A 26,678-nucleotide genomic window follows, 5' to 3' on the forward strand; every position below is an offset into this window, starting at 1 on the left:
TCCCAACTTTTTAAAAGAACTTTGTTATGGAAATTTTATACAAATGGAAAGAGAATCATCTATGACTCTAGTAAGCCAAATGTTCTCCATGTAAGGCCAATCTTTCTTCGTCTTTGCCTCTACCTACTTCCTTTTGCTGCTTTCCAATTATTTTGAAGCAAATACTAGACAGCATATCCTTCGTTTATAAACATTTCGATTAACTTCTGCTAAAAAAATGAAATTTTCTTTCTTTTAACTTAACCAGAATGCCATTAACACACCTAAAAACACCTAAAAACTTTTACCAAAACCTTCTAAGTAATCACATTTTCCTGTTTGTTTTTTTAAATTTAGGATTTAAATATGATTCATGAATTGTATTTTATCCATAAAATTTCCCTTCCGTCTCTCTTTTTTCTCACCCTTTTAAAATACGGCGTTACTGTTGGGGCTCATTCAGGCAGACGGTCCAGAGAGCCGTTAGAAACACGGCGAGGGGCGCCCTGCTGACCACCCACTCCATGGCCGAGGCGGAGGCCGTGTGCGACCGCGTGGCCATCATGGTGTCCGGGAGGCTGAGGTGGGTGCCGGCCAAGCCTGCCCTGGAATTCTAAACGAGACTTGCTGTGAAAGGGCTAAGCTTGCCCAGTGGCTCAGCGGTAAAGAATCCAGATGCAGGTTGGATCCCTGGTTCTGGACCATCCCCTGGAGAAGGAAATGGCAACCTGCTCCAGTATTCTTGCCTGGAGAATCCCATGAACAGAGGAGCCTGGCGGACTACAGTCCCTGGGCTCACGAAGACCTGGACACAACTTAGCAACTAACACAGCAACGACATGAAAAGGGCAAAACCACTGTAACCAGCTGACGCTCTTCCCCCCTCCCTCAGGGACCCCTCTCCCTACATCTGAAATTTAAGAATAACAGGACAAAATCCCAGGGGTGAGATTTTCCCAGCGTGTCTTCCTTCTTGTTCGCAGATGCATCGGCTCCATCCAACACCTGAAAAACAGCCTCGGCAAGGATTACATTCTGGAACTGAAACTGAAGGAGGCTTCCCAGGGGATGTCGGTCCACACGGAGGTCCTGAGGCTGTTCCCTCGGGCCGCCCCGCAGGAAAGGTGAAGCCGCTCTTGGTTGTGGAGGAGCAGGTTGGCTTTTTCCATCCGCAGTTCCTTCTCTGCTCTGCAAGCACTTCAGGGCGATTAGACTTCAGCATCAAGGGAGGGACCTCAGAAACAGATTTAAGTCTTCCCGATCATAGGAGATTTGTGAGAGTCCCCAGGAAGATGTGTCCCCCCAGGGAGGCCTGGGGATACCGGCCTGGGCCTCCGTGGCCACCCAAGGCTGGTCCCCAGGTCTGGAGCGGGACTTGGAAAAACCGGAGAGGAAGTTCTGATGACCTGAATCTGCACAGAAGCACAGCCAGCCCGGGACACCTTCCCCAGGCTTCCCTGTAAATATTTAAAAGACGTAAATATTTACCATTTTAAAGATGCAAGTGTTTAGAGTGAACCAGCCCCATCGGAAACAGCAATTGGGACCATCAAAGCGTGTGCCTTTAGTGGGGTTTTCCTGCCTCACAATGAAGAACGGAAGGGAGTGTGTCTGTGAGCATAGAGGCAGAGGGGTGTGGTTTTTTAAGGGGAGGGCAGGGAGCTGGAGCAGGAGCTGAATTTGAAATTCCTTGTGGGGAGAAGCCATGTAAGAAGCAGGTGTAACACCCAGTACAAAGTAACAGAATTATCTAGCTGGGTGCAGGGACACGGACTCAGTCCCATTCCCAGACCCTCAAGCCACGGCTTTGATGTAGATGGAGAGGCAGGAGAGCCAAGCTGGGTGGAGACCAGGGTCTGAGCGGCTTCCGGGCAGCCGGGGGCTTCACAATCTGTCGAGAACGAGCCATGCGTGGGGCCTGAGGTCTCAGCAGAGGTGGGACAAGGGGACCGGGGCAGAAATCAGCCCCGGCACTTTCTCTCCTTCAAGCTGGGTCAACTGCAGGTTGGCACAAGCCATCGGGCTGCCTCCCTCTACAAGGATTGCTGCTGCAGCTGCGGACCTCCAACGCCCCTGAGAGCGTTCCGGGGGGAGGGCAGGCATGAGGCGTCTGTGCCCCTGGGAAACAGCTCCGGGCCTCAGATGGTTAGATGTTCTCAGGAGCCCATTTTACGAGCCCAACTCTTGCACCTCCCCACATCTAGAAAAGCACCAACCTTCATGGTGACGACGGCTCCTCGTGGTCAGCAGCAACTGTCACGAGACCAGCAGAATCCTCTGCAAAGAAACACGTGCCCGATTGCACGTACCCCCCCCACTCCACCAGAATCACCTCCATACTGGCCTTGCCCCGCGGCCTCTTGGGAGCAGTGTCTCAGCGATCTCATGCGCTGTCTCTCGGGCTACAGTCCTCATTCTGCCCCAAATCAAACAACTCACAACTCTCACGTTGTGCTTTTTTTTTTTAAGTGTAAAGCCGTCTCAATCCCTCACTATTATGACCCTCACTCTCAACCATGTCTCTTGCCTTCGCTTTCTGGTTACAGGGATGAAATGTTGGGATTAGTTCTAAATTATTCAAACTCATCAGAGGGATTCATTCAGAATGCCTATGTTCCACGAGAAATAGGTTTGAATAAACTAAACTGAGCGTTGTGTTGCTCAGTTGCTAAACGGTGTCTTGACTCTTTGAAACCCCGTGGGCTGCAGCACGCCAGACTCCCCTGTCCTTCAGTATTTCCTGGAGCTTGCTCAAATTCGTGTCCATCGAGTCGGTGATGCCATCCAACCATCTCATCCTCTGTCGCCCTCTTGTCCTGCCCTCCGTCTTTCCCAGCATCAGGGTCTTTTTCCAATGAGTCAGCTCTTTGCGTCAGATGGCCGAAGTATTAGAGCATAAATGTGATTAGACTGGATCACTTCCAGGAGAATTATCTCCAACTGCCAGCCAACAAAGCCACTGCAAGAAATACCTATTGAAATTTATCTTATTGTTTCATATTGAAGCCAAATGTTAGTTTGTATTCATTTTATCTGTTAATAAATTTTTTAAAATAATAAAATATATTTACTAACTTTTAACATCAGCATTTATTTTGATGGTCTTTTTCCCCCTTGAAACTCAAGATGAAGTGTGACCGTGTCTCTGTCTCCAGGTACTCCTTGTCCTCGGCTTACAGGCTGCCTGTGCAGGACGTTCAGCCCCTCTCTCAGGCCTTTCACAAGTTGGAGACAGGTAAGCGTGGCCATTTTTAAATAAAACCTTTGAAGAATTAGTTCTTACCTTAATTATGTTCATTTTTCAATTGATGCACAGCTGATTTACACTATCTGTTTCAGGCATACAAGGTAGTGGTTCGAAGTTTTTGTAGATTATACCCCATTTAAAATTAGTATAAAATGCTGGCTGTATTCCCTGTACTGTACAGTACATCCTTGTAGTTTTTACTTTATGTGAGATATATATATACACAGCACACGTTCTTGATCCATTCGTCTGTAGATGGGCACTTAGTTGGCTTCCAAATGTTAGCTATTGTAGACAACGCTATTTTTGAACATTGGAGTATGTGAACCTTCTTGAATTGGTGTTTTCATTTTCTTTAGCTGTATATCCAGGAGTGGGATTTCTAGATCACAGAGTAGTTCTATTTTTAGAACAAGCTGCAAGCTAGGAGACGTTGGTAAAGCTACATAACCCCTGTGTGTCTAGATGGCTCGTCTCTAAGTGAAAGGTGGTGTCAGTGGCCACTTGGCAGGATTACTTAGAGGACTGAGTAACCTCATCTGGAAGAGCCTAGAACAGTGCCCGACTCCTCATGTCTGAGACGGAAGAGCTCTCCGGCTTGCTTTCTTGCTCTTTCTAACACACCAGACACAGCCGCCTGCCCCTGCACAGGGCTGCACACTCTGATTCTTCTTCCCGGAATTCTGCTTCTTAAATGACCAGGCTGTTCCTCACTTCTCTTAGGTTTATGCTCAATTATCACCTTATTACTGTGACCTTCCTTAAAACCATCCTGGAAACATCTCTTATTTGCTAGATGTATCTTTTCTCCAGAGGAGCTACTGTTAACTTTATTACACGTGTAAGTGCTTCTTTAGAACGCAGACGGCATGAAGGCAGAGGTTTAGGCTTTGCCTGATCTCTCCTGCTCCGTCCCTGGCACCCAGGGGTGGCTCATGCATAGAGGATCCTGAGTGTGTAAACGATGAACCGTGCACCCGTGAGTGTGTGTGGAGTGCATCTGATGGCCGGTCTCACGCAGATTTTCTGGTGGGGAGGCCCAGTAGAGAGATGGGCCTGGAGAGGAACTGGCTGTAGCACAGTGATGCAGGACTTTGAGATCTTTTTAAAGGGAATGAGATGGAATTGCAACCTTCCTCTGTGTAAGAAGGCATCGCTGAGTTCCTCAGTCCCTCAAGGAACTTAGCTGTCTCCCCAAGATACACATACTAATAGGTTGGCTATGAAGTTTGTTTGAGTTTTTCCATAAGATGTTATGAAAGAACTTTGTGGCCAACCCAGTAATAAACCATATTATCAGTAAGTAATGTGAGGAAATTCTAATGTCAAGATGAGTTTAATATGCGTTTATACCGATACTATGACTTCTCACTTCATTCTTTCACCAAACATTTGTTCATTCCGTTCTGTGTTCCATTTATACTCATTACTGGCACTTTTATTTTAGATGACTTAGATGGTTGGTAATAAATAAATCGTAAACATCTACTACCAGTCTATTTTTTCTTTCAGTGAAACGTAACTTTAACCTGGAAGAATACAGCCTCTCTCAGTGCACCTTGGGAAAGGTGAGTCGTCCCGTGTGGTGTGGCGTCCTTCCTGTAAATTTCACGCAAAAGTCCCGTGTATATTGCTTGTTTCTTTTGAGGCCAATCAACAGCTTGCTTATTGTTTTTCCTTCTTCTTTGCCTCCCATTCAGGTGTTCTTAGAACTTTCTAAGGAGCAGGAGCTGGGAAATGTCGATGAAGAGGTTAATACAACCATGAGGTGGAAACTCCTCTGCCATTCAGAGGGCCCTTGAAGCCTCCAGCTTGATCATTCTCTGTTGATATTATTTGAGCTCATGTCATATGTAACAATTAGCAGTATATATAATTTTAAAACAACTTCCCAGTTGGTGCTAGTGGTAAAGAACTCGCCTGCCAATGCAAGAGACACAAGAGACGCGGATTCAATCCCTGGGTCAGGAAGATCTCCTGGAGGAGGGCACGGCAACCCACCCCAGTGTTCTTGCCTGGAGAATCCCACGGACAGGGGAGCCTGCTGAATAGCACAGGGAACCGGTACTCAGGGCTCTGTGGTGATCTAAATGGGAAGGAAATCCAAAAACGAGGAGTTGTATGTATATGTATAACTAACTCTCTTTGCTGTACCATGGAGACTCTCACAACATTGTAAAGCAACTATACTTCGATAAAAATGAATAACAAAGACACAGATTTTATAAACAAAAAAATAAAATAAATTTAAAATTGTGTAGTGGAAAGGTTGTTTATGTGTGGTGTGAAACAGATTGCTTCCAATTTCAAGATGGTAGTTAGGCAAAAGGTAAGACAGGGAAAATATATCTCAAAGACCTAGTAAACTTCCAGTAAAAAAAGTTGACTAGAAGACAGGCCATATTTGACCCATGTATTAGCTGAAAATTTCCTAGAGCTTAAAAACAGATAAAAGTTCTTTGACTTTTTTTTAATGGAAGTATAGTTGATACATGGGGCTTCTCTGATAGCTCAGTTGGTAAAAAAAATTTGCCTTCAATGCAGGAGACCCCTTTCAATTCCTGGGTTGGGAAGATCTGGAATAGGGAAAAGCTACCCACTCCAGTGTTCTTGGGCTTCCCTTGTAGCTTAGCTGGTAACGAATCCGCCTGCAATGCAGGAGGCCTGGGTTTGATCCATGGCTTGGGAAGATCCCCTAGAGAAGGGAAAGGCTACCCACTCCAGTATTGTGGCCTGGAGAATTCCATGGACTGTATAGTTCATGGGGTCGCAAAGAGTAGGACACAACTGAGCGACTTTTACTTCCTTATAGCTGATGTATAATATTAGCGTCATGTATATAATGTAGTGATTCAAACTTTTTACAGATTATAGTTCCTTTAAAGTTATTGCAAAGCGTGGCCCTTCCCTGGGCTGTGTAGCGTGTCCTCGCAGCTCACTTGTTCACACAGTGGCTTGTGCCCTTGACCCCTCTTCCTTCCCTACTCCCCTCACCCTACTGGTGACCGCTAGTTTGCTCTCTATATCTGTGAGTCTGTTTCTGATTTGTTTTATTCAGTCATTTATTTTTTAGATTCCACACATAAGTGATCACATATTCTTCCTTTACTACCCTGCCCAACAAACCCTAAATTTAAAAATTCTTTATGACCCCGTTGGATGCTGTTGTGTTCTCTGACACTTACAGGTGAGGAAAGTGAAGTTTCCAGAGAAAATCACTTGCCAGCACTGCACAGCCCGTAAGAAGCAGGGCTAAGGTTTCAAGGTCAAATGTGCTGAAGGACGTCCTCGGGGGCAGGAAGGGAGCACGGTGTCCAGCTCAGGCCGTGGAGGGAAGACAGGTGGAGACGTTGAGTGTTAACATCTCCCAAAGAGCGTAGGCTTAGATACATCGGCCAACGTTAAAAGGTGAGCACCAGTAGAACAACATACCGGGAGGTTCTCACTCAGAACTTTCCAGATGAAGAGAAAACAAGAGCAAGGAGAGGAACAGAGGGAAAACAATCTGTGTAGGAGTGGGGAAGTGGAAAACCACAGGCAAGCTTAATTTAGACACTGTCCCATCAAACAGCTGGGTGAGGCGGACTGTTGATCCTACGACATACATTCCTTGTGGAAAGTAAAAGATTTGCAGAAGAGGTGAAAGAAAAATAAAATTATTCTGCTCCATGAGACATCCCAGAGGCAGATCATGTTGTTTAGTCACTAAGTCGTGTCTGACTCTTGCTACCCCATGGACGGTAGCCCGCCAAGCTCCTCTGTCCATGGGATTGTCTAGGCAAGAATACTGGAGTGGGTAGCCATTCCTTTCTCCAGGGAATTGTCCCAACCGAGGGGATTCACCTGCGTCTCTTGTGTCTCTTGAATTGGCAGGCAGGGTCTTTACCTCTGAGCCACCTGGGAAGCCCGGGCAGATCACGGAGAGAGGCTAAAAGATGCCCAAGAAATGGGACCACAGATAAGATTGGAAGATGGTAATATGTCATACAAAGGGTGTGGCAAGACAAAAAAGTTCATAAAGCAGGACCAAGCAAAATATTATATTTTTAAGAAACAAGGAAATTTTGGGAGAGTATCTACCAAAACCCAAATGTAGGCAGTGCAGCTAGGTCAGGAAAGGTGAAGGGCCAGAGCAGGGAAGACTCTGGAAAAGAGCAGCGTCCCCGCCTCTTTCTGTCAGGCTCTGGGCTGCTGCGTGCTCTCTTGGCAGATCAGGTCCTTACACTTTGACCTGGCGCGGTTTTGAGGGCTGCACACAAGTCCCATGGCCCCAGGTACTCTGCACAAATCGCCAGGAGAGTGTCCAGGAGGAGGCGATAGCTCCATGCAAAAGACAGCATCTGACGTCCGGCCCTGGAGAATACTGCTGCGAAACACAGGAGGCAAAGTCAAGGAGAACCATAAAACGCACGCACCTCCCTGAGACTCGCGGAGGGAAGAGAGACATACGGAGGGCTCGTGACACGGCACTTGTCATCTGAGCTCCCAGGCTGAAGGCGGGGTTTAACCCAGGTTCTGTTGCTCGCCAGCTGTTTGATTTTGTGCAAGTTATTTAAGCTCAGGGACTCACTTTACTCATCTGTGAAATAGGAGTGATTGGACTTTCCAGTGAAGGGGATAAGCTATGCATAGCCCTGTGCTATAATTAATGGGGCTTCTTTGAAAAATAAGAATGACTTTCTCATCAGCCCCAGGCGAAGGGCTGGGAGCAGTAAAAAGTACGTTGTGGAAAGACATCTTGAAAACAAGATGTTGAAGTACTGATGTGACTGATGGGAAACCATCAGTGACTGTCCCCGTAACCAGAGCCTTGAGAGAGTTGCTGAGAAAGGGCATCACTAGCCAAAAAGCTAAACAGTCCTGAAAGGCCTAAAGGTTTGGCATTGAGGACTGTGCATTGTATATCTTTATCCCTGATCTGAGATTGTAAAGAACAGATATCTCTAGAGCACGAACAAGGAAGTAGAAGTTAACAATAAAAGACACGTGAGGATCAGGATCTGGGTTTTGCCTGCGAGTGGCATCAGCCCTCCGACCCCCACTGTATTTCTGAGTCTTCTTTTTCTTAATTCTTCTATGCCACCGCTCCCTCGGGTCGGTTCGTTGTTGGGCTGATCCTGACATCCAGTTGGCTCAGAGGTGAAGAATCTGCCCGCCAGTGCAGGAGACACAGCCCTGGGTTCCATCCCTGGGTCAGGAAGATCCCCTGGAGGAGAGCATGGCAACCACTTCAGTGTTCTTGCCTGGAGAATCCCACGGACAGAGGAGCCTGGTGGGTTGCAATCCAAAGCGTCTCAAAAGAGTCAGACACAACTGAGCAGGCACGTGCATGATAATGCCCACCTCGTGAGATTCTTATGTTTATTCAATGTGGCAATATTTCACTGTGCCTTGCACATAATAAATACCATATGTGATTGCTTCATAAGGACATTACACTACAAAATTAGTGCTATTCCACTTTTGAAATCCCAACAGGACAGTTGTTTTTTAATTGGGAAGCGGAAACCAAAGCTTATTTAGAAGAGTGCAGACATGACTTGACCAAGAAAATGTTGAAAAAGAGGATTAATGAGGGTGTGCTTGCTGTGTTAACGACACTATAAAGATTACCACATGGTCAAAGAAGAGGCCAGCGTGTTGAAAGAAAAGAATCCAGTCCAGAAGCCAACTGGGGTCAGAAGACATAATCTCTCTCCTAGATACAAAGTTCATCTGAAAACAAAATGTCCACATTATATTCTCTGGCAGGTGTTCTTAAGTCTGATACTTTTGTATCTTCTGCAGAAGACAGCAGCCGTACAGCAACAATCAGAGCCTGTCTGTGTTTGACAGTCGTAGGCATTAGTGAGTTCAATCTGCCTCTATTTTGCTAGCCTACCCATTTCTGGACTCATACAATTCGCAAGAGAATAAATATGAGAGAATGGGAGGTAAAGGAGGAAGATCTCATGTGATTATCACAGCCTGTAGGAAACGGATGAGCCTACTTGGTTTGAGAATTGCCCGCACAGCATATACCCTCACGGGCGTTTTCAGGAAGCAGTTACAGCACAGGGGAACGCAACAGTCCCACACAGCGAGCAGAGACACACTGGCCCCTACTCACCTTTCTTCTCCACGAATTATACTTTCATGAAATTACAATTTCATGTAATTTCATGAGCAACTTTCTCACTTTTTTTTTAGAATTGCCTCATCTTTGATTTACCTGAAATGCTCAAAAAAAGATAGAACGGCAGCTCTTACCTGTTAAAAATGTTTCTTCGATAATATGAAAAACAAGATGTCCTAAAAACCACCGGCTGCTTACAGAGAAAGTAAAGCCGCTTTACAGAGAAAGTCTGCCTTCCGGCACTTTTGCAGAAACAAGAAGCTCGTAGCTCTTGGGAGGGCAGGTGCTTTTAGGTGACGTTGCTCTAAGGACTCTCGTATTCCCCACTGCAAGAAAGATGCCGCAGGTAGCTTGCATGCAACACAACTCAGATGAAGATGAAAATTCAGTTCATTTTGTTCCCTTAAAAAATTACATTCTTCATCGCCATACTTCTATATCCAGATTTTAAGAACTAAATTTCAGTGGAGACTTTTGAGTTGCTTTCTGGCCCGTTTCTGTATTTGTCTTTTTTTTTTTTTTTTCGAATGGGTACATGAGTGCTTCTCACAGGCATCCCCCGGGCTCAGCACAGTGTGTGTGTGTGTGTGTGAGCTGCTCAGCCGTGCCCAGCTCTTTGCGACCCCATGGACAGTAGCCTGCCAGGCTTCTCTGTCCATGGGATTCTCCCAAAAATACTGGAGTGGGGTACCGTTCCCTTCTCCATGTCATTTTTTTTTTTTTCTTTTTTACTTGTCTCTGCTCTGTTCCGAACTGTTTCTTTACTTATGTTTCTTTAAAAGACTGTGTTGGGAGTCAGCTCTCCCATGAGGGCCTTGCATGGAAAAGCGAATTGGAAAAGACTAGCTTCTCTTTGATTTGATAGTACTGACGCTCGCTGGGTCCAGCCAGCCATCTGCAGCCACGAACTCCCTGCTGGGGAGCTGGCGGGGAGACAAAGAAACAGGAAACTGTAAAGAAGTCGCCACGTGATGTCAGCAGAGTTTTTGGCAGTCTGGCTGAATTAAGACCATAGTCCTTTTCAGAAACCATTCTACACGGAACTATTCACAATAAACATGAAATTAAAAGCGTGATGTAGTAGTGACCCAAAAGGAATGTGAATTGTTCTCCAGGACCCGCGGAGACCCGTGGATGAACTGTTTCTGGAGTCTTGCTCCAGCTTTCCTGAGAGTAAGTTAACCTCTGAAAATGTGGTTTTGCAAATGAAAATATAACGTGTGACTTCAAACAGGGAATGCCAAACACTTGGATGAAAACTGTGAGATGCAGGATGTTGTTAGCAAGTCATTTTGATTTTTCAAATTATCTGAGTATTTCATATTGTATTGTAAATAACCACTTGGAGAACCAATATTTATTTAAATTTTTACCCTATGACTAAAGCACGTTTGGACAAATAGCATGTTTTGTCTAAGAGACTATTGGATAAGCTGAAAGGAATGAGACTTAATGTTGCCTCTTTACAAGGATGAGCTATATTTCTCAAACTGTAAGAATTACTTATTCTTTTTTGTTCATTTTCAATTTTGCTGCCAGAGGCTTTATATGCATTGGGGGGATACATGATTTTCTGAGTACTAGTTTTTTTTTTAACCAGAGACCTAAGGTTCTGAGTATTTAAATGATTTAAATGGCTTCATCAAGAAACCTGAAGGTTATATTTTCATCGACCTTGTTTATCATTCTAAATGTTTGCGAAATTTGTTGTGTAACATGTTTATTCTCTGAATACTGGGAATTCTGTCTGAATAGGAAATGACTGGCTTTTATAGCCAAGTTATTATTAGATCACACAGGCTCCTACTCAGAGCAATTTAAGCTAAATAGATGTTTTGTGTAACTACAGTGAATAGTATTTTTATTTCTGACCAGGACATGCCGTGGGGAAAAAAAAAATCAGCCTTAACAGTTAAAAACGCCACAATCACGACTAGATCATGTTCATCATTCTTTAAAATGTTCTCCAGCACACGCATTCATCCACAGCAAGAAAGTAGAGGAGGCCCCAGTGTTAACCCTTCCAGACACCCCAGTCTACGGCACCGCTGGTTTCCTAACCAGGAATGTTTCATATCCGTGTATATTTTTTCCTTTTTGTTTTTCCTGGTGCACCGGGTCCTTATTGCCGTGCAGGCTTCTATCGAGCTGCAGCCGGGGGCTTCTCATCACCCTGCTGTCTGCTGGCGTCTGCTGGCGTCGATCACGGGCTCCAGGGCCCTCGGGCTTCAGTGTTTGCAGCTTGCAGGCTCTAGACACAGGCTCAGACTCACAGGCTCAGTGGCTCTGCACAAGCGGGATCTTCCCAGACCAGGGTGTGAACCAGTGTCCCTTGCATTGCAAAGCAGATTCGTAACGACCGGGGCACCAGAGAAGCCCTGGAAATATTTCGGTTTGGTTTTAGTCACAGTCTGCTCTGACGCTGACGTTATAATCAGGAACTCATCCACATAGCTTCTAAATCCTTCCTTCCTTCCTGGACAGGTTCTAAACCTGAATCCATGCCCTCTTGTGTTCCCCCCAACAAGGTACAGCCCAGACGGAATCCCCAGTCACCTTCTCTGTGTGTCCCAAGGCCCTCGTTCTAGACCGACCGACTTTAGGATCTCTTCTGTCTTATTCCCTGACTCCATGTTCTCAGACTCCTCTTCTGCTCCTGGGGTTAGTTTTTTTATCCCTGCTATAAACAAATGGCCACACACTTAATGGCTTAACACACAAAGAGATGTATCACTGCACAGCTCGGGAGGTAAGAAGTGGGACCTGGGTGTCACTGGACCAAAATCAAGGCGTTGGCAAGGCTGTGTTCCTTTGTGGAGGATGTAGGAGAGAATTCTGTTTTCTTATCTTTCTTGGCTTCTAGACGCATCTGTGTCCCTGGCTCACGCCCTTCTTTCTCCATCTCAGAAGCAAACAACAGATTGAGTCCTTGAAACAGCACTTTAGGGATATCCCAGCTGGCGCAGTGGTAAAGAATCTGCCTGCCAATGCAGGAGACGCAAGAGATGAGTGTTCGATCCCTGAGTGGGGAAGATCCCCTGGAGGAAGAAATGGCAATCCACTGCAGTATTCTAGCCTGGAAAATTCCATTGACAGAGGAGCCTGGTGGGCTACAGTCTATGGGTTTGCAAAGAGTCGGACATGACAGAGTGACTGAGGACACTCACCGCATCGCTTCACTCTGACCTCCTCTTCTGCCTCCCTTTTGCACGTCTAAGGACCCTTGTGGTGACGCTGGGTCTGCCCTGATGACCCAAGCTTATCTCCCTGATTTGAAGTCAGTTGGCTGCCAACCTTACGACAGGCTGCTGCCTTTACCCTCCAGTGCCCCAGGCGCATTGCTTCGTAGCGAGGTCTCCAGAACTTGGCAACCTGGGGTAAATCCCTGGCCTGTGGACCTGTGTTTGTGCCTCAGTTTCCTCATCTGTGGAATGGGGAGAATAATATCCCAAAGATTTATTGGAAGGGTTGAACTAATTTTAATAAAACACTTGGCGCTACCTGGAACATAAAAATAACATCATTAAATGTAGTTAGTATTATTTCCTTCCCAATCTCTTATATTCAAACTACTTCCACTCGCTCATTGTTTCAGCTGAATGATTGAATGATTGTTTCAAACAAAGCTCCTGGCTGTTTTGATCATTTATTTTCCTGAGTTTAAAACTCCTGTTTCATGTGCTACCTCCACTCCCACCCCTTTTCTAAGTGAATGAAAGATTCTTTAAATTCAATGGTTGTTGTTGTTCAGCCGCTCAGTCATGTCTGACTCTTGTGATCCCATGGACTGCAGCACGCCAGGCCTCCCTGTCCTTCACCATCTCCCGGAGCTTGCTCAAACTCATGTCCATTGAGTTGGTGATGCCATCCAACCATCTCATCGTCTGTCGTCCCCTTCTCCTCCCGCCCTCAGTTTTTCCCAGCTTCAGGGTCTTTTCCAGTGAGTTAGCTCTTTGCATCCGGAGAAGGCAATGGCACCCCACTCCAGTACTCTTGCCTGGGAAATCCCATGGATGGAGGAGCCTGGTGAGCTACAGTCCATGGGGCCGCGAAGAGTCAGACGACTGAGCGACTTCACTTTCACTTTTCACTTTCATGCATTGGAGAAGGAAATGGCAACCCACTCCAGTGTTCTTGCCTGGAGAATCCCAGGGACAGAGGAGCCTGGTGGGCTGCCATCTACGGGGTCGCACAGAGTCGGACACGACTGATGCGCCGCAGCAGCAGCAGCAGCAGCAGCAGCAGCAGCTCTTTGCATCAGGTACTTTACAGTTTTCAAAAGTTTCACACACGTGAACCATACACTCCCATGACACCCTTTCCCCTACCCGCCCCCCGTGTCTCCCTCCCCTTTCTCCCCACTGGCAACCACTAGTTTGTTCTCTGTATGTGAGAGTCTGTCTTTTCTGTTTTATTCACTAGTTTGTAATACTTTTTAGATCCCACACGCATGTGACGTCACACAGCATGTGTCTCTCTCTGTCCGCCTATCTCACTTAGCGTAACGCTCTCCAAGTCCATCCATGTTGTTGCAAATGGAAAAACTTCATTTTTCATAACTGAGTAATATTCCGTCCTCTTTAGCCAGTCTCTGTTGGTGGACACTGGGCTGCTTCCACACCCTGGCGACTGTAAATAATGCTGCTGTCAACACCCAGGAAGGGACAGTGAAAGTCGCCCAGTCGTGTCCGGCTCTGTGACCCCATGGACTACGAAGTGGGTGGAATTCTCCAGGCAGGAATCCTGGAGCGGGTAGCCTTTCCCTTCTCCAGGGGATCTTCCCAACCCAGGACTCCCACATTACAAGCGGATTCCTTACCAGCTGAGCCACAGCGGAAGCCCAAACATTGGGGTGCGTGCATCTTTTCAAATCGGTGTTTTTGTTATTTTCAGATATATGCCCGGAGTGGCACTGCTCAGCCATATGGTAGTGCTGTTTTTAGTTTTGCAAGAAACCTTAGCATGGCTCTCCTCATTGGCCGCAGCCATGTACGTTCCCATGCACAGTGTTCAAGGGTTCCCTTTTCTCCACACCCCCACCAACATTTGTAATTTGTGGTGTTTCTGATAACGGCATTCTGACCATGGTGAGGTGATATCTCATTGCAGTTTGGGCTTGCCTTTCCCCGATGATTACCAATATGATACTGAGCGTCTTTTCTTGGGCCTCTGCCTCTCCTCATTGGAAAAATGTCTCTTCAGCTCTTCTGCCCACTTTTAATAGGGTTGTTTGTTTTTGGGGGGGTTGAGTTGTAGGTGCTGGTTATATATGTTGGATGGCTATTGGTCACCTTTTCATTGTCCTGGATGTTCTCTACTGCACGCAGTATTACTTAATACGGACTTCCCAGGTGGCTCATTGGTAAAGAACCCGCCTGCCAATGTAGGAGACGCAGGTTCAGTCTCTGGGTCGGGAAGATCCCCTAGAGAAGGGAATGACGACTGACTCCAGTATTCCTGGGAAATCCCAAGGACAGAGGAGCCTGGCGAGGTATAGTCCATGGGGGCGCAAAGGAGTCAGATAGGACGGAGCAACTGAGCATGCATGCGTTAATTAATATAAATGATGTAGCGGTATCACTTTCAACCTTCTTTTCCAGTTTTTAAATTGGCACTGTGTTTTAAAATCTCTCCTCGTGGATCAGTGGGTACTGATTTACCGCCTCTGAATCCTACCTGGTATGCTATGAACTGTATCCATTCCAACTTGATGACAATGCACCCCGATACTCTACATTATGAAGGGCATCCTGGTACAGGTCCCCGCGTGCACACGTGTGGGAATCTCCTTGGCATACACACCAGGAGCAGTACTGACAGCAGGATGTTGCTAAGCAGCAATGAGCTGGTGATGAGTCGCTGGAACGGCTGTGTGGTCTTCTCCCGCTGGCAGTAACATTCCTTTATCCCTGTTAAAGAACTGAACACTTGGCTCTATTGCATTCTCTAATTTTCTCAGTCTAATGAGGAGTCAACGTGCAGCACGCGTGCGCACACTTGTTGGGAGTCTTCTTCCGTCTCACCCTGAGCGGCGTCATCCCTTTGCGAGGTCTTCAGCTCTCCTGGCTCCCTTTGCTCCTCGAGCAACTGGGAGCAGCTGCTGTGATGCTTCTCTCTGGCTGCGTTGCTCAATGTTTTCTATGTCCAACCCTCACATTTTCTCCCTATACTTTCTCCTTTTAAAATAAACAGGTCAGGATGAGCAAGAGGCACTTCAGCGTGGGCCAGCAAACGAGGGCGCTTCTTGGCAAGAATTTTCTTAAGAAATGGAGGATGAAAAGAGAGACCTTGTCGGTACGGTTCAGAGTCTATGTCATCTCATATTTAAAAGAGGACAGAGTACTTTTTTGGGTACAAACACTCTATCTGTTTTCTTTACTCTTTCATAGACATTCTATTTCTAATTAGCAGGCTGGATTTTTTTTTTTTTCAAATTCGGAGTTTTGCTATTATTTCAAGTGAGATTCCTTTCAAATATGTCATTATGACACATCTTATTGGAAGAATTTTGTAAAGAATTTATACTCAGAAACTCCATGAAAAATAAAGTTATGAAAATAAACTCCCATAAAAATAAAGCCTGAATATTTATCCTACTGAGGTACCAATTACATCTGAATTCATTTGAATCTCATAAAGGAATAAGTACAAAAATTCAGCAGGAAAGTGAAAGAAATTTACTTAATCCAGAAAGTAATTAGAACTTAATCCAAAAAGTAATACAAAATTAAAACAAAAAAAATAAAACCTCCAAGAACAAACTGTAGCACTTGCACCATTGTACGATGGACAGAGATGTCGATTCGAAAGAAACCATGAGCAGAAAAGCAAAGAGGAAAGGAAAATGGCATTTGAACTCTTGCTCGTAGTAAGCTTCATAAGGATGATCGCATGCCATTCATGTAGGAACTTTAATAAATTCGGAAAAATCTAATTTAAAGTCACTTGTAAAATACCCATATTTCAAGAGAGGATGTATTAACACTTCACTTTCTGAACATTGCGAGCGCGCACGTGTTCTTCCAACCAATATGCACGGAGCGCGTGAATTTGCAGTGATTAAAGTACACAAAGATCCCTGTGTGCAGGAAGGATTATGTACGTATAAAAGCTGGAGTCTACACTATAGAGATGTTTTACGTCTTTTTATCTCTTTTAGTATAAGGATTATATCTGTGAATTTATTTATCTAAACAGATACAGGTGTAAAAACAAACCAACATAAGAGTTAAAGGATGATCATCTGGTGAATAAGATATATACCTTTTTTAAAGGCCATGTGTTAGAATTATGGGCTTCCCTTGTAGCTCATGGAGAACACAAGGGCAACCCACTCCAGTGTTCTTGCCTGGAGAATCCCAGGGATGGGGGAGCCTGGTGGGCTGCCGTCTATGGGGTCGCACAGTCGGACAGAACTGAAGCGATTTAGCAGCAGCAGCAGCAGCAGCTGTAGCTCAGACAGTAAAGAGTCCACTTGCAATGCAGAAGACCTGGATTTGATCCCTATAACTGAACAATAAATTGTGTTCTTATCAGATTTCAAATGCATTTGCAATTCTGGTACATTTCCAATTCCAGAATGCTATCACAATGACAAAGGCTTTTAAAAGTCTTTTCGGGAAGCAGTGTTTTGGAGTACATTTCCAATTCTGGAACGCCATCATGATGACAAAGGCTTTTAAAATTCTTTTCATGAAGCAATGTTTTGGAGCTATCTTCTTTTGCATTTGGGCAGCAGAAAATAAATATACCACTTCATTCCTGATTATGGAGGCGGATTGTCTATTTCATTCCAATGAACATTTCTTTATCATTCTCACTCAGGGGTCAACATGACCATTCATGAAGCAATCCAGCCTTTAACACTTGCATTCAAGTAAATAAACTTAAATTATTAGTTATAATTGGAATTGACACTACAACTCTGTCTTGAGGGATGGTGTGCATATTTCAAAATACACAGATTAAAGGACAAAAGAAAGTCGAAACACTTAAACACTTAAAAACTGGAAGAGAGGGAAAAACAATGCCCAAGCAACCCAACAGAATTATGAGTTTTTAACTCGTTTGTCTCTGATCAGGCCGTGGTAGAACAACTGCTGACTTGCTTCCTTTTTCTCCCCCTGCTCTGCAGGAATGGCTCTTCTCCTGTCTCCTAGTACTGTTTGCTCATCTGTTTTCCTCTAATTTACACCAAGTTAATGACTTCCCTCAACTGCCCGCTGTGAACTTGGGACGGGTAGATAATTTTAATGATTCTGATTACATTATTGCATTTGCTCCTGAATCCAAGACCACCCAGGAGATAATGAACAAGTTGGCTTCTGCCCCTTTCATAAAAGGTATGTTTTAGGCAGTTCATGGTAATTTCCTTATTTGCAAAATACACGAATTCATTTGCAATTTCTTTGATAAACTGTGTTCAACGTTCAAGTATCTAGATTTAATTAACATTAATTTATATTCCTCTCTAGTATTAAGGAGATTTTCTTACTGTTTACTAGTCTTCTATTGAAGAAATTTTATATTAAAAAGGTGATCCTCATTGTATTCCTTATCAAAATGAGACAGTCCAGGACCATTCAGACATATGTTTGTGAGAAGACTCTGGGAAGATTGGGAGGTGGTGACAGCGTGGCTTTTTAATCTCTTCAAATACTTCTTTTGGGTTTCCTCTGGCCCATCACCTTGCTTTGCCTGGTTCTGAGTCTGTATTCGGCTTCCCCCATGGCTCAGTGGTTAAAGAATCTGCCTGCAATGCAGGAAGCCCAGGAGGCACGGGCTAGATCCCTGGGTCAGGAAGATTCCCTGGAGGAGGGCATGGCAACCCACCCCGGTCTTCTTGCCTGGAGAATCGCACAGACAGAGGAGCTGGAGGCCTCGGTCCACGAGGTCACACAGAGTCGGACACGACTCCGCACAAGCCCGAGTCGGGGTCGGTCTGTCTCTGGCGCTCCCACTCGTGCCCGCCTCTGTTGGCCAAGACAGAGTCTAGCGATGAGGCCTATGGGAAGGCTGACGTCACTCCCTTTTGACCTCCCAGGAGCCTACCCACGCGTGTGTAGTCAGGAGGGTCTCCCTGAGCTCAGGAATGAGGGATCTGCGGTCTCTTATCTCATACGCAGACAGGACTCTGCTTCTCCTCGCTCCTGCTGCTTTGGAGCGGCTGTCTCCACTGCTCCAGCAGGGGCCCATCCATCTCCTGCCTCAAAACCAAGGGCAGCGTGTCCAACAAAACTAGGTGACAAGGCTGCGACCTCAGAACGGCAGGGGTAGGGGTAGGGTCTCTGACGGACCTGAGTAGAGAACAGGGACCCTGTCAGAGGGCAGCAGCGGCCCCTGCAGAGCGGAGGGGCCAAGGCTGGGGCAGTGAGGCTGCCCCAAACCGCAGCCACAGTCCTGTCTCCGGACCACACAGAGATCTCAGCCGCTGTCCCCTCCTCTCACTCGGCAGGGAGGACCATCTCGGGCTGGCCTGATGAGCAGAGCATGGGCGAGCTGGAGCTAAACTATTCTACAGATGCGGTGAGAGTCATCTTTAACGACGCCTTCTCATACCATTTGAAGTTTTTGTGGGGACATAGAATCCCCACGATGAAGGAGCACAGAGACCATTCAGGTAACCTTCCTATTGGAAAAAAAAATCTATTTTTTGCTATATTGTCATTAGCCACAAGGAGGCCTATGTGATGGTAGATGTCTACTGTCTACAAACATATACAACATAAAGTTTAATTTCTGAACATACGTGAGATTCATTCTTATTAAATAAAGCCTATGATCTTAAGTGTATTTTTTTAAGAAATTATATTGCTATCATTCCTATGCTACCTCTAAATAAAACCTCGAGAAAAGGTTCTTGCTCAGTGATTTCCAGTCATTTAAAAAAGTAGTGCTTTATTGGCACAAGCAACAGAAGAACAAAACTCAACAAAACAGTCTCAACTAATGGAGAGAATGGATGATAAGATTTAATGAAAAGTTGTTGAGAGCGGGTCCTAAGAACACTGATAAAGCATGTCTGGTATATTCTTCTTGGGTGAACCCCCCCTGAGAACACTTACCATCCATTATATTATTGTGGACCAGGAGTGTATTTTGGAACTTTTGAAATTCTGATTTTCCCTGTATCCCAGACTGTCCTATCTCATCATAATAGGTGTTTTCTTTTTTTCTTTTTTTCCCCCTAAAGCTCATTGTCAAATAATGGATGAAAGTGTCATTTGTGAAGGTTCTTTGTTCTGGGAGAAAGGCTTTGTAGCTTTTCAAGCTGCTATTAATGCTGCCATCATAGAAGTGAGTATTGAGTTCAAAGAAACTAACTGCTTTGAAAATCTGGTTTTCATAGAGGGTGATCGAATCAATCTGTCATTTAATTAATTTAGTCACTTGATATGGAACAACAGGCTGAGTAATTACTCTAACTAACCCTTACGCCGAGCACTGAGGATTAAGAAAGAAGTAGAACGCAGGCACTTTTCTCCAGGGATCTTGGATCATGGGGGAGAGAAATATGAATAAATAGTTGTAGTGAGAGTCCCGGTTCTGTCATGGAACGGAAGTGATGGCGAGGCAGGCCACAGGCAGAGGATTCTCTGGTGAGAGGTATCAGAGAAGACTTACTAACCAAAGTGACACTTCAGAGGTGACTTCACATGCGTGTAGAATTTTATTCACTGAAGATACTAAGTAAGGATATTCTAAGGAATTGAGACAAAATCTAGTATATTCCAGGATTTACAAGGGGACGAATCATGATGGACATACATATAGAGTAAACGTGGAGTGAATGCACATAACTTCTATAATTGAGACCAAATGCATGAGGCTGTAATTAGCTTAACACTAACACTGTGCTCACCGATGTCTTTCTTTAGATCACAACGAATCACTCAGTGATGGAAAACCTGATGTCAGTGACTGGTATAAATATGAAGATACTACCTTTTGTTGCCCAAGCAGGAGTTTTGACTGATTTTTTCGTTTTCTTCTGCGTTATTTCTTTTTCTGCCTTCATATACTACGTATCAGTCAGTGTTGCACAAGAAAGACAATTCATGAAGCCACTGATGACAATGATGGGACTTCGAGAGTCGGCCTTCTGGTAAACCCCATGGCTACGCTCCATCCTGCAACACAGAACAAGTTAGCTGGTCGGACACCCTAGACCCGAAAAGTATCATATTTAAACCTGATGCTGTCATAAAGTAGTGCCTTGCATAGGAATGGATGAATGGGCCTGTAGGTTCCATTACAAACCAGTGGCCACATTAAATGCATAAAATACAGCACTTCATTTAATTATCTCATCATTTTTTCAGCAGAGGATAAGGAAGTTTAAACAAGATAAGTGACTACCTTCAGGGTCAGATAGGTACAGTGTAGCAGAGAAAGCTTAAACAAGCTTCACAGAAGGGGAGAGTTTATTCTTTCCCTTATAAAGAAGCTTTCTTCCTGATTCTTTGAAATCAATCACAAAAAAATAAATAAATAAAAACACAAACAAAACTTATCTTCATTTCCATCTAAATACGTGTATCTATCTATGTCCAATGTCTGTGTGTATAACTGTGTCTGCGTTCAGTCTATATCTAGTCATCTGTGTCAGGGGCTGGCAAACTGACTGGTCCGTTTGTTTTTACAAAACGAGGGATGATTGGAGGCAAAAGGAGAAGAGGGCAGCAGAGGATGAGATGGTCGGATGGCATCGCCGGCTCAGCGGATGTGAATCTGAGCAAACTCCCGGAGATGGTGAAGCAGAGCGAAGCCTGGTGAGCTGCCGTCCAGGGGGTCACAGAGAGTCCGTCGTAACTTAGCCGCTGAACAGCAGCCACAGAAACCAGGGATGGCTTTCACCCAGGTTTGAAAAAAAATCATGAAAACAATAATATTTTATGGCACCAAATCTCTATATGAATTCAAATTTCAGCATCTACAAATAATACATTTTTGGTGGAACACAGCCATGGCCAAACCATTGTGTTAGGAAGGCAGTGCCGTAGGAGCCGCAGGGACTGTGATCTGAAAAGCCTGAAATAGTTACTGTCTGGCTCTTCAGAGGAAACGTTTGCTGATCCCTGCTTCATCGTCTGGTTTGTTTTGGTTTTGGTTCCATGATGTTCATGTAATTACTGAAAGAGGAGGCCCAGAACTGACAAATCAATCATCATAAATGCCTTCCACTGGAAACCTCTCCCATTTACTCTTGTTACAATATCCAGCTTTGTTGTTGTTCATTCGCTCAGTCATGTCCGACTCTCTGTGACCTCATGGACTGCAACACACCAGGCTCCTCTGTCCTCCACTCTCTCCCAGAGTTTGCTCAAACTCATGTCCCTTGAGTCAGTGATGCCATCCACCCATCTCATCCTCTGTCGCCCCCTTCTCTTCCTGCCCTCAATCTTTCCCAGCACCAGGGTCTTTTCCGCTGAGTTGGCTTTTTGCATCAGGTGGCCAAAGTATTGGAGCTTCAGCTTCAGCATCAGTCCTTCCAATGAATATTCAGGGTTGAATCACCTTTAGGATGGACTGGTTTGATCTCCAGGTTATTTGTCTTATTTTGAAATTAGCCACCTATTTTACCCATTAACTTGTTTTATTGCTACCTTCTCCAGTAGAAGACGAAACTCAGGGGCAGAGAAGGTTTCTGACTTACAAGATGTTGTGTTCTCTTTGCTCTTGGTATACGGCAAGCTTCACAAGACGGCTGCTGAAAAATGAATGAATCGAGGGATGGAATAGTAGCACTTTGAACTGATGCTTTCTTTCTATGCCAGGCTGTCCTGGGGTTTGATGTACACTGGCTTCATCTCTATCACAGCCACTCTGATGGCTATTATAGTGACATATGCCCCAGTCGTCATCCTGACTGGCTTCACGGTGGTCTTCACCCTCTTTCTCCTCTACGGCCTGTCTTTGGTGAGTTGGTGAATTCTCTCTCTCTCTGAACTCTTGCTCAGAGAAAACTAGCAGTCATTTCTCACTGATTCTGCTCACATATTCTCTGTTCTGTTTGCAATATTTGAGTCGTTGCATGAGACAGTATCTAGAGGTTGGGGGCAATGATGAAATATACTTCTGCATGATGAAATTCTCTTCTATTATGCCTCTGGTGATTCCCAGCAGATTGTGGACCACCCGGAGTCTTCCTCTCCTTTCAGATAACGTTAGCTTTCCTGATGAGCGTGTTGGTGAAAAAACCCTTCCTTACGGGGCTGGTGGTCTTCCTCCTCACTGTCTTCTGGGGGAGCTTGGGATTCACAGCTTTGTACAGACGCCTTCCTGCAGCTTTGGAGTGGACCTTATGTCTTCTTAGCCCCTTTGCTTTCACTGCTGGAATGGCCCAGGTAAGAGTTCATGAGACTATTTCACTATTTCACTCACTGTGTGTGTTAATTGCTCAGTTGTGTCCAGCTCCTCTGTCCGTGAATTCTCCAGGCCAGAATACTGGAGTGGGGAGCCGTTCCCTTCTCCAGGGGATCTTCCCAACCCAGGGATTAAAGCCAGGTCTCCCGCAATGCAGGTGGATTCTTTACAGTCTGAGCCACCAGGGAAGGGACTAAGCACAAGCTATGATGTTGTAACTAGAATTACATTTTCTGAGAGGAGGTCAGTCTCGTATGGAACTGGCCAATCAAGAAACAAAAATGTGCTCTAGGATATTGCTGGTGGTCCAGTGGTTAAGAATCCGCCTGCCAATGCAGGGGACACGGGTTCGATCCCTGGTCTGGGAAGCTTCCACATGCCGCAGAGCGACTAAGCCCGGGAACCGCAACTGCTGAGCCTGTGCTCCAGAGCCAGCGCTCAGCAACGTGGGAGCCACGGCAGTGAGAGGCCCCTGCGCGGTGGTGAGGAGTAGACCCTGCTCTTGCCTCGACTAGAAAAAGCCTGCCACAGCAATGAAGACCCGGCACAGCCACGAATACATAAATAAGTGAATCTTAACAATGTCTCTAGGGAGTTACTGGTTTTCAAATACTGCTGATAACATGAAGGGTCACGTTTCTTGAGCATTAAATGAAATAAACGTTCTTTGGGGGACAGCCCTATAAAAGTAAAAGCTGACCACACCATCAATGGGGTGTCAGTCTATATTAATCAGATCTAAAAGAAAACGGGTAATGCTGAGAGAGAGAAAGAAAAACCTTTCCTGTCTTTTCAATCTGCACCTTCACAAAAGCAAATGGGAATTTTAACCTTTAGTATGTTGCGTGAGTTATCCAGGGGGGATCTAAAAACCTTCCCAGGTGGCACAGTGATACAGAATCAGTCTGTACTGCAGGAGACACAAGAGACATGGGTTTGATTCCTGGTTAGGGAAGATCCCCTGGAGGAGGAAATGGCAACCCACTCTAGTATTCTTGCCAGGAAAATTCCATGGACAGAGGAGCCTGGCGGGCTACAGTCCATGGGGTCACAAACACCTCTACTAAGAAATTATTCTTCTGTCTTCTCTCTGACTGCAAAAGTACTTCAGCCCTCTCCCTTTCAGTCTCAAATAGCGTCCCCCCTCTAGAACTACCCCCTCTCCTCCACAGTCAGCCTGATGAAGCCCCCAGGCAGCCCAGCTCCAGTATCAGCTTCCTGGTTTTCACCTCTGCCTGGAGGACTTCCCTGTTGCAGAGTGTGGCCTTCTAAATCCTGAGCACCACCTTCACTCACTCCCTGAATTGCTTTGTGGTTAGATGGTTTCCTTCCTGTATCTTCCAACAGATTAGTGCTCTATGAAGACAGAATCATGTTTCATTTATCTTTTCAATTCCAATGTCTAGCAGAAATAAGACAATAATAACTTTTAATGCTCTGGGTATCCTTTTTCAATTCCACACATGTATCTTTTTTTTTTTTTTTCCAGCTTATCCATTTGGACTACGACGTGAATTCTAACATCCATTCAGATTCTCCAAACGACCAGTACCTCATAATAGCTACTATTTTCATGCTGGTTTTTGATGCTCTTCTCTATTTGGTATTGACGTTGTATTTGGACAAAATTTTGCCCAGTAAGTAGTAACATGATTGTGATTCAACACAATTTCATTTCTATTTCTTTAAAATAACTGTCTACAACATATTAGATATAAATTATCAAGCATTCCCCCTCCTCCACCAAAGTTTCTAAAATAAGCCATAGCGGTATTCTGCATTTAATACCGCTTTCTAAGATCTTGTTGCACCATAACATTTTAGCTGGTTTCTTTAAGAAAAAGGCCCTTATAGATTAAGGATGATTTGTAGATCAAGGATAATAGACCCAGGATAACTACACTGTTAGTGCTTGTCTCAGAACCGGCCAAAGAATGCTAGTTCCTGATGCTGGGTCTGAGGAACCCCTAAGCCCTCCCAGATGGGTTGCACTGTCTGCTGGCCGCTCTAGCGCTCAAGGTGGTGACTGACCCAGTGCTTCTTTACCGCCTGTTCATGTAGCTGAATACGGACGTCAGCAGCCTCCCTGGTTTTTCCTTAAATCCTCTTCTTGGTTCCAACGCCGAAGGGCTGATCGTGCGGCCCTCGAGAATGACATCGATCCAGATTCTCCATCCGATGACTCTTTTGAACCAGTGTCTGCAGAATTCCACGGGAAAGAAGCCATCAGGTAATGAAAATATCACATGAGGCTGAAATGGAGAGCAGGTCTGAGAGCAAAGCTCTATCGGGCAAGGTCGGGGGGACAGAGTGCCTCTCAGTGCCAGGATGCTACACTTGTGAAAGCTTACACTCGTTTTTGGGGGCCACACTGCTACGCAGCTTACATGACCTTAGTTCCTCACCGAGCAGGGGAACTTGGCAGGGAAAGCTCCAAGTCCTAACCACTGGACTGCCTGGGAATTCCCAAGGCTAGCCTCGCTCTTAACAGCAGTGTCTTCTCATCTTGTCCGCATTTGCTTTTACTAAAATCTTACGACAGGACGACGTCCATCAGCGAAGTGATAGCCTTCGTATTTCCGTTTTCGTCGTCACCTCTCTTTTCTTTTGCCTTGTTGTTTTTCTCTGTCCTTTCCCTTTACGACAGACACAGTCCTCATCTTTGTTATTCTGAGCCCCCTTCTCTCTGCAATTCACTTTATCTCTCGTCTTTTGCTTCCTGATTAATAAGCCCAGAAGGAAGCAGCAAGAGACACAGACAAGGGGAGATGGAAGGAAACCCGAGCCGGGGGCGCTCTGGCAGGTGTGTCTCCCTCTGAGATACTGTGTGTGCTGCAGTCAGTCCTGGCGGCTCCATTTCCCAACCACCAGAAGCACCGAAACTCCCCGGATCTCTGCTCAAGATTTGCCCATCTGTGTCGCCTTTGTCTCACACCTAAACAATACCATTCTGGTTCACCACCTCCATTTTAACTCTGAACATTTATGATACATACAGTCTCTAAATAGTAACTTTTGAAAACAAGTGTCCAGTATGAACAGACACCAAAGGGTGGCATTCTGTCACTCCTGGCATACCAGGACTGTGTCATCGAGAATCGTGACCTCCCTGCAAACTGGAATTTTTACATCCTTTCCGATGTCTGGGCCAGAATCAGGGGCCATCAGAGGAGGCGTAGAAAGTCCTAAATGCTCAGGAGGCATTTTGTCTTCCCCAGTGGGCAGGGAGCAGGGTTTTGATGATTTGTGAGTTACAGTTAGCCAGAGCAGCTCTATGCTCTGGGAAAAGCATCCCCAGAATGAACAGAGGCCTTGGGGGCAGACAACCTCACATATTTGATCATGAGATAGTTCAGGAGTTTGAGCTATGAATTGGCAACCCTGGGCTATAGGTCCTGCTCCATGGCTATGCCCTGTGCTGCAAACAACAGGTTATATCTGTCTGTGTGTGTGTGTGTGTGTGTGTTAGCCGCTCAGTTGTGTCTGACTCTTTGCGACCCCGTGGACTGTAGCCCTCCAGGCCTCTGTCCATGGAATTCTCCAAGTAGGAATACAGGAGCGGGTTGCCATGCCCTCCTCCAAGGGATCTTCCCAACCCAGGGATCAAAGCTGCATCTCCTGCAACGTGTCACTAGAAGGTCATGCAGATGAAATCCACAGGACCCGGCTTAGAACGAACCTTCACTGTGCTTGAAATTTTTTTTTCTCTGTACTCCGTTTTCTTATCTTTTTCCTCTTCTCCCATCTTCTTGGGAAGTGTCTTGTCTCCCAGGCATTTTTCTTCTCTGCACACAGGATCTTATTCACTCTACAAATCCACCACACAAGAGAGTTAATGTCATTCCCATTTTACTGCTGAACTCAGTGAGCTTTGAGTCCACAGATGGTGTGCGTGGCACACGACTCTGGGACTTGGCCCAGGGAGGTCTGACCCCCAAAGCCGGTGTGTCTCTTTGCGGGCTCACTGCTTGC

The 26,678-nt window shown here is 45.4% G+C and overlaps 2 protein-coding genes across 9 annotated transcripts in view; both read left to right on the plus strand.

The window, feature by feature from the left end:
- Window positions 1-5,482, plus strand: part of LOC133232968 (ATP-binding cassette sub-family A member 6-like) — a 64,473-nt gene extending 58,991 nt beyond the window's left edge. For 4 of the 5 annotated variants that reach the window (XM_061392998.1, XM_061392997.1, XM_061393000.1 and 1 more), the window contains 5 exons: window positions 443-562; window positions 963-1,103; window positions 3,135-3,214; window positions 4,739-4,794; window positions 4,927-5,482. In XM_061392998.1, coding sequence (XP_061248982.1) covers window positions 443-562; window positions 963-1,103; window positions 3,135-3,214; window positions 4,739-4,794; window positions 4,927-5,028 — 499 coding nt within the window. In that variant the 3' untranslated portion in view covers window positions 5,029-5,482. Of the gene's footprint in view, window positions 1-442; window positions 563-962; window positions 1,104-3,134; window positions 3,215-4,738; window positions 4,795-4,926 lie in introns of those variants that run through there. The other variant, XM_061392999.1, reaches the window with a different exon arrangement.
- Window positions 5,483-5,574: 92 nt separating this feature from the next.
- The window catches only part of LOC133232970 (ATP-binding cassette sub-family A member 9-like), a 61,609-nt gene continuing 40,505 nt past the window's right edge, over window positions 5,575-26,678 (plus strand). Inside the window, exons 1-11 of one of the 4 annotated variants that reach the window (XM_061393002.1) lie at window positions 6,654-10,514; window positions 12,205-14,832; window positions 15,534-15,635; window positions 17,476-17,683; window positions 18,796-18,960; window positions 19,534-19,637; window positions 20,219-20,445; window positions 22,118-22,259; window positions 22,502-22,687; window positions 24,196-24,343; window positions 24,768-24,936. In XM_061393002.1, coding sequence (XP_061248986.1) covers window positions 15,540-15,635; window positions 17,476-17,683; window positions 18,796-18,960; window positions 19,534-19,637; window positions 20,219-20,445; window positions 22,118-22,259; window positions 22,502-22,687; window positions 24,196-24,343; window positions 24,768-24,936 — 1,445 coding nt within the window. In that variant the 5' untranslated portion in view covers window positions 6,654-10,514; window positions 12,205-14,832; window positions 15,534-15,539. The other 3 variants (XM_061393003.1, XM_061393004.1, XM_061393005.1) reach the window with 3 other exon arrangements.

This window comes from Bos javanicus, chromosome 19, assembly GCF_032452875.1.
Source record: "Bos javanicus breed banteng chromosome 19, ARS-OSU_banteng_1.0, whole genome shotgun sequence".
In the NCBI taxonomy this organism is placed as follows: Eukaryota; Metazoa; Chordata; class Mammalia; order Artiodactyla; family Bovidae; genus Bos; species Bos javanicus.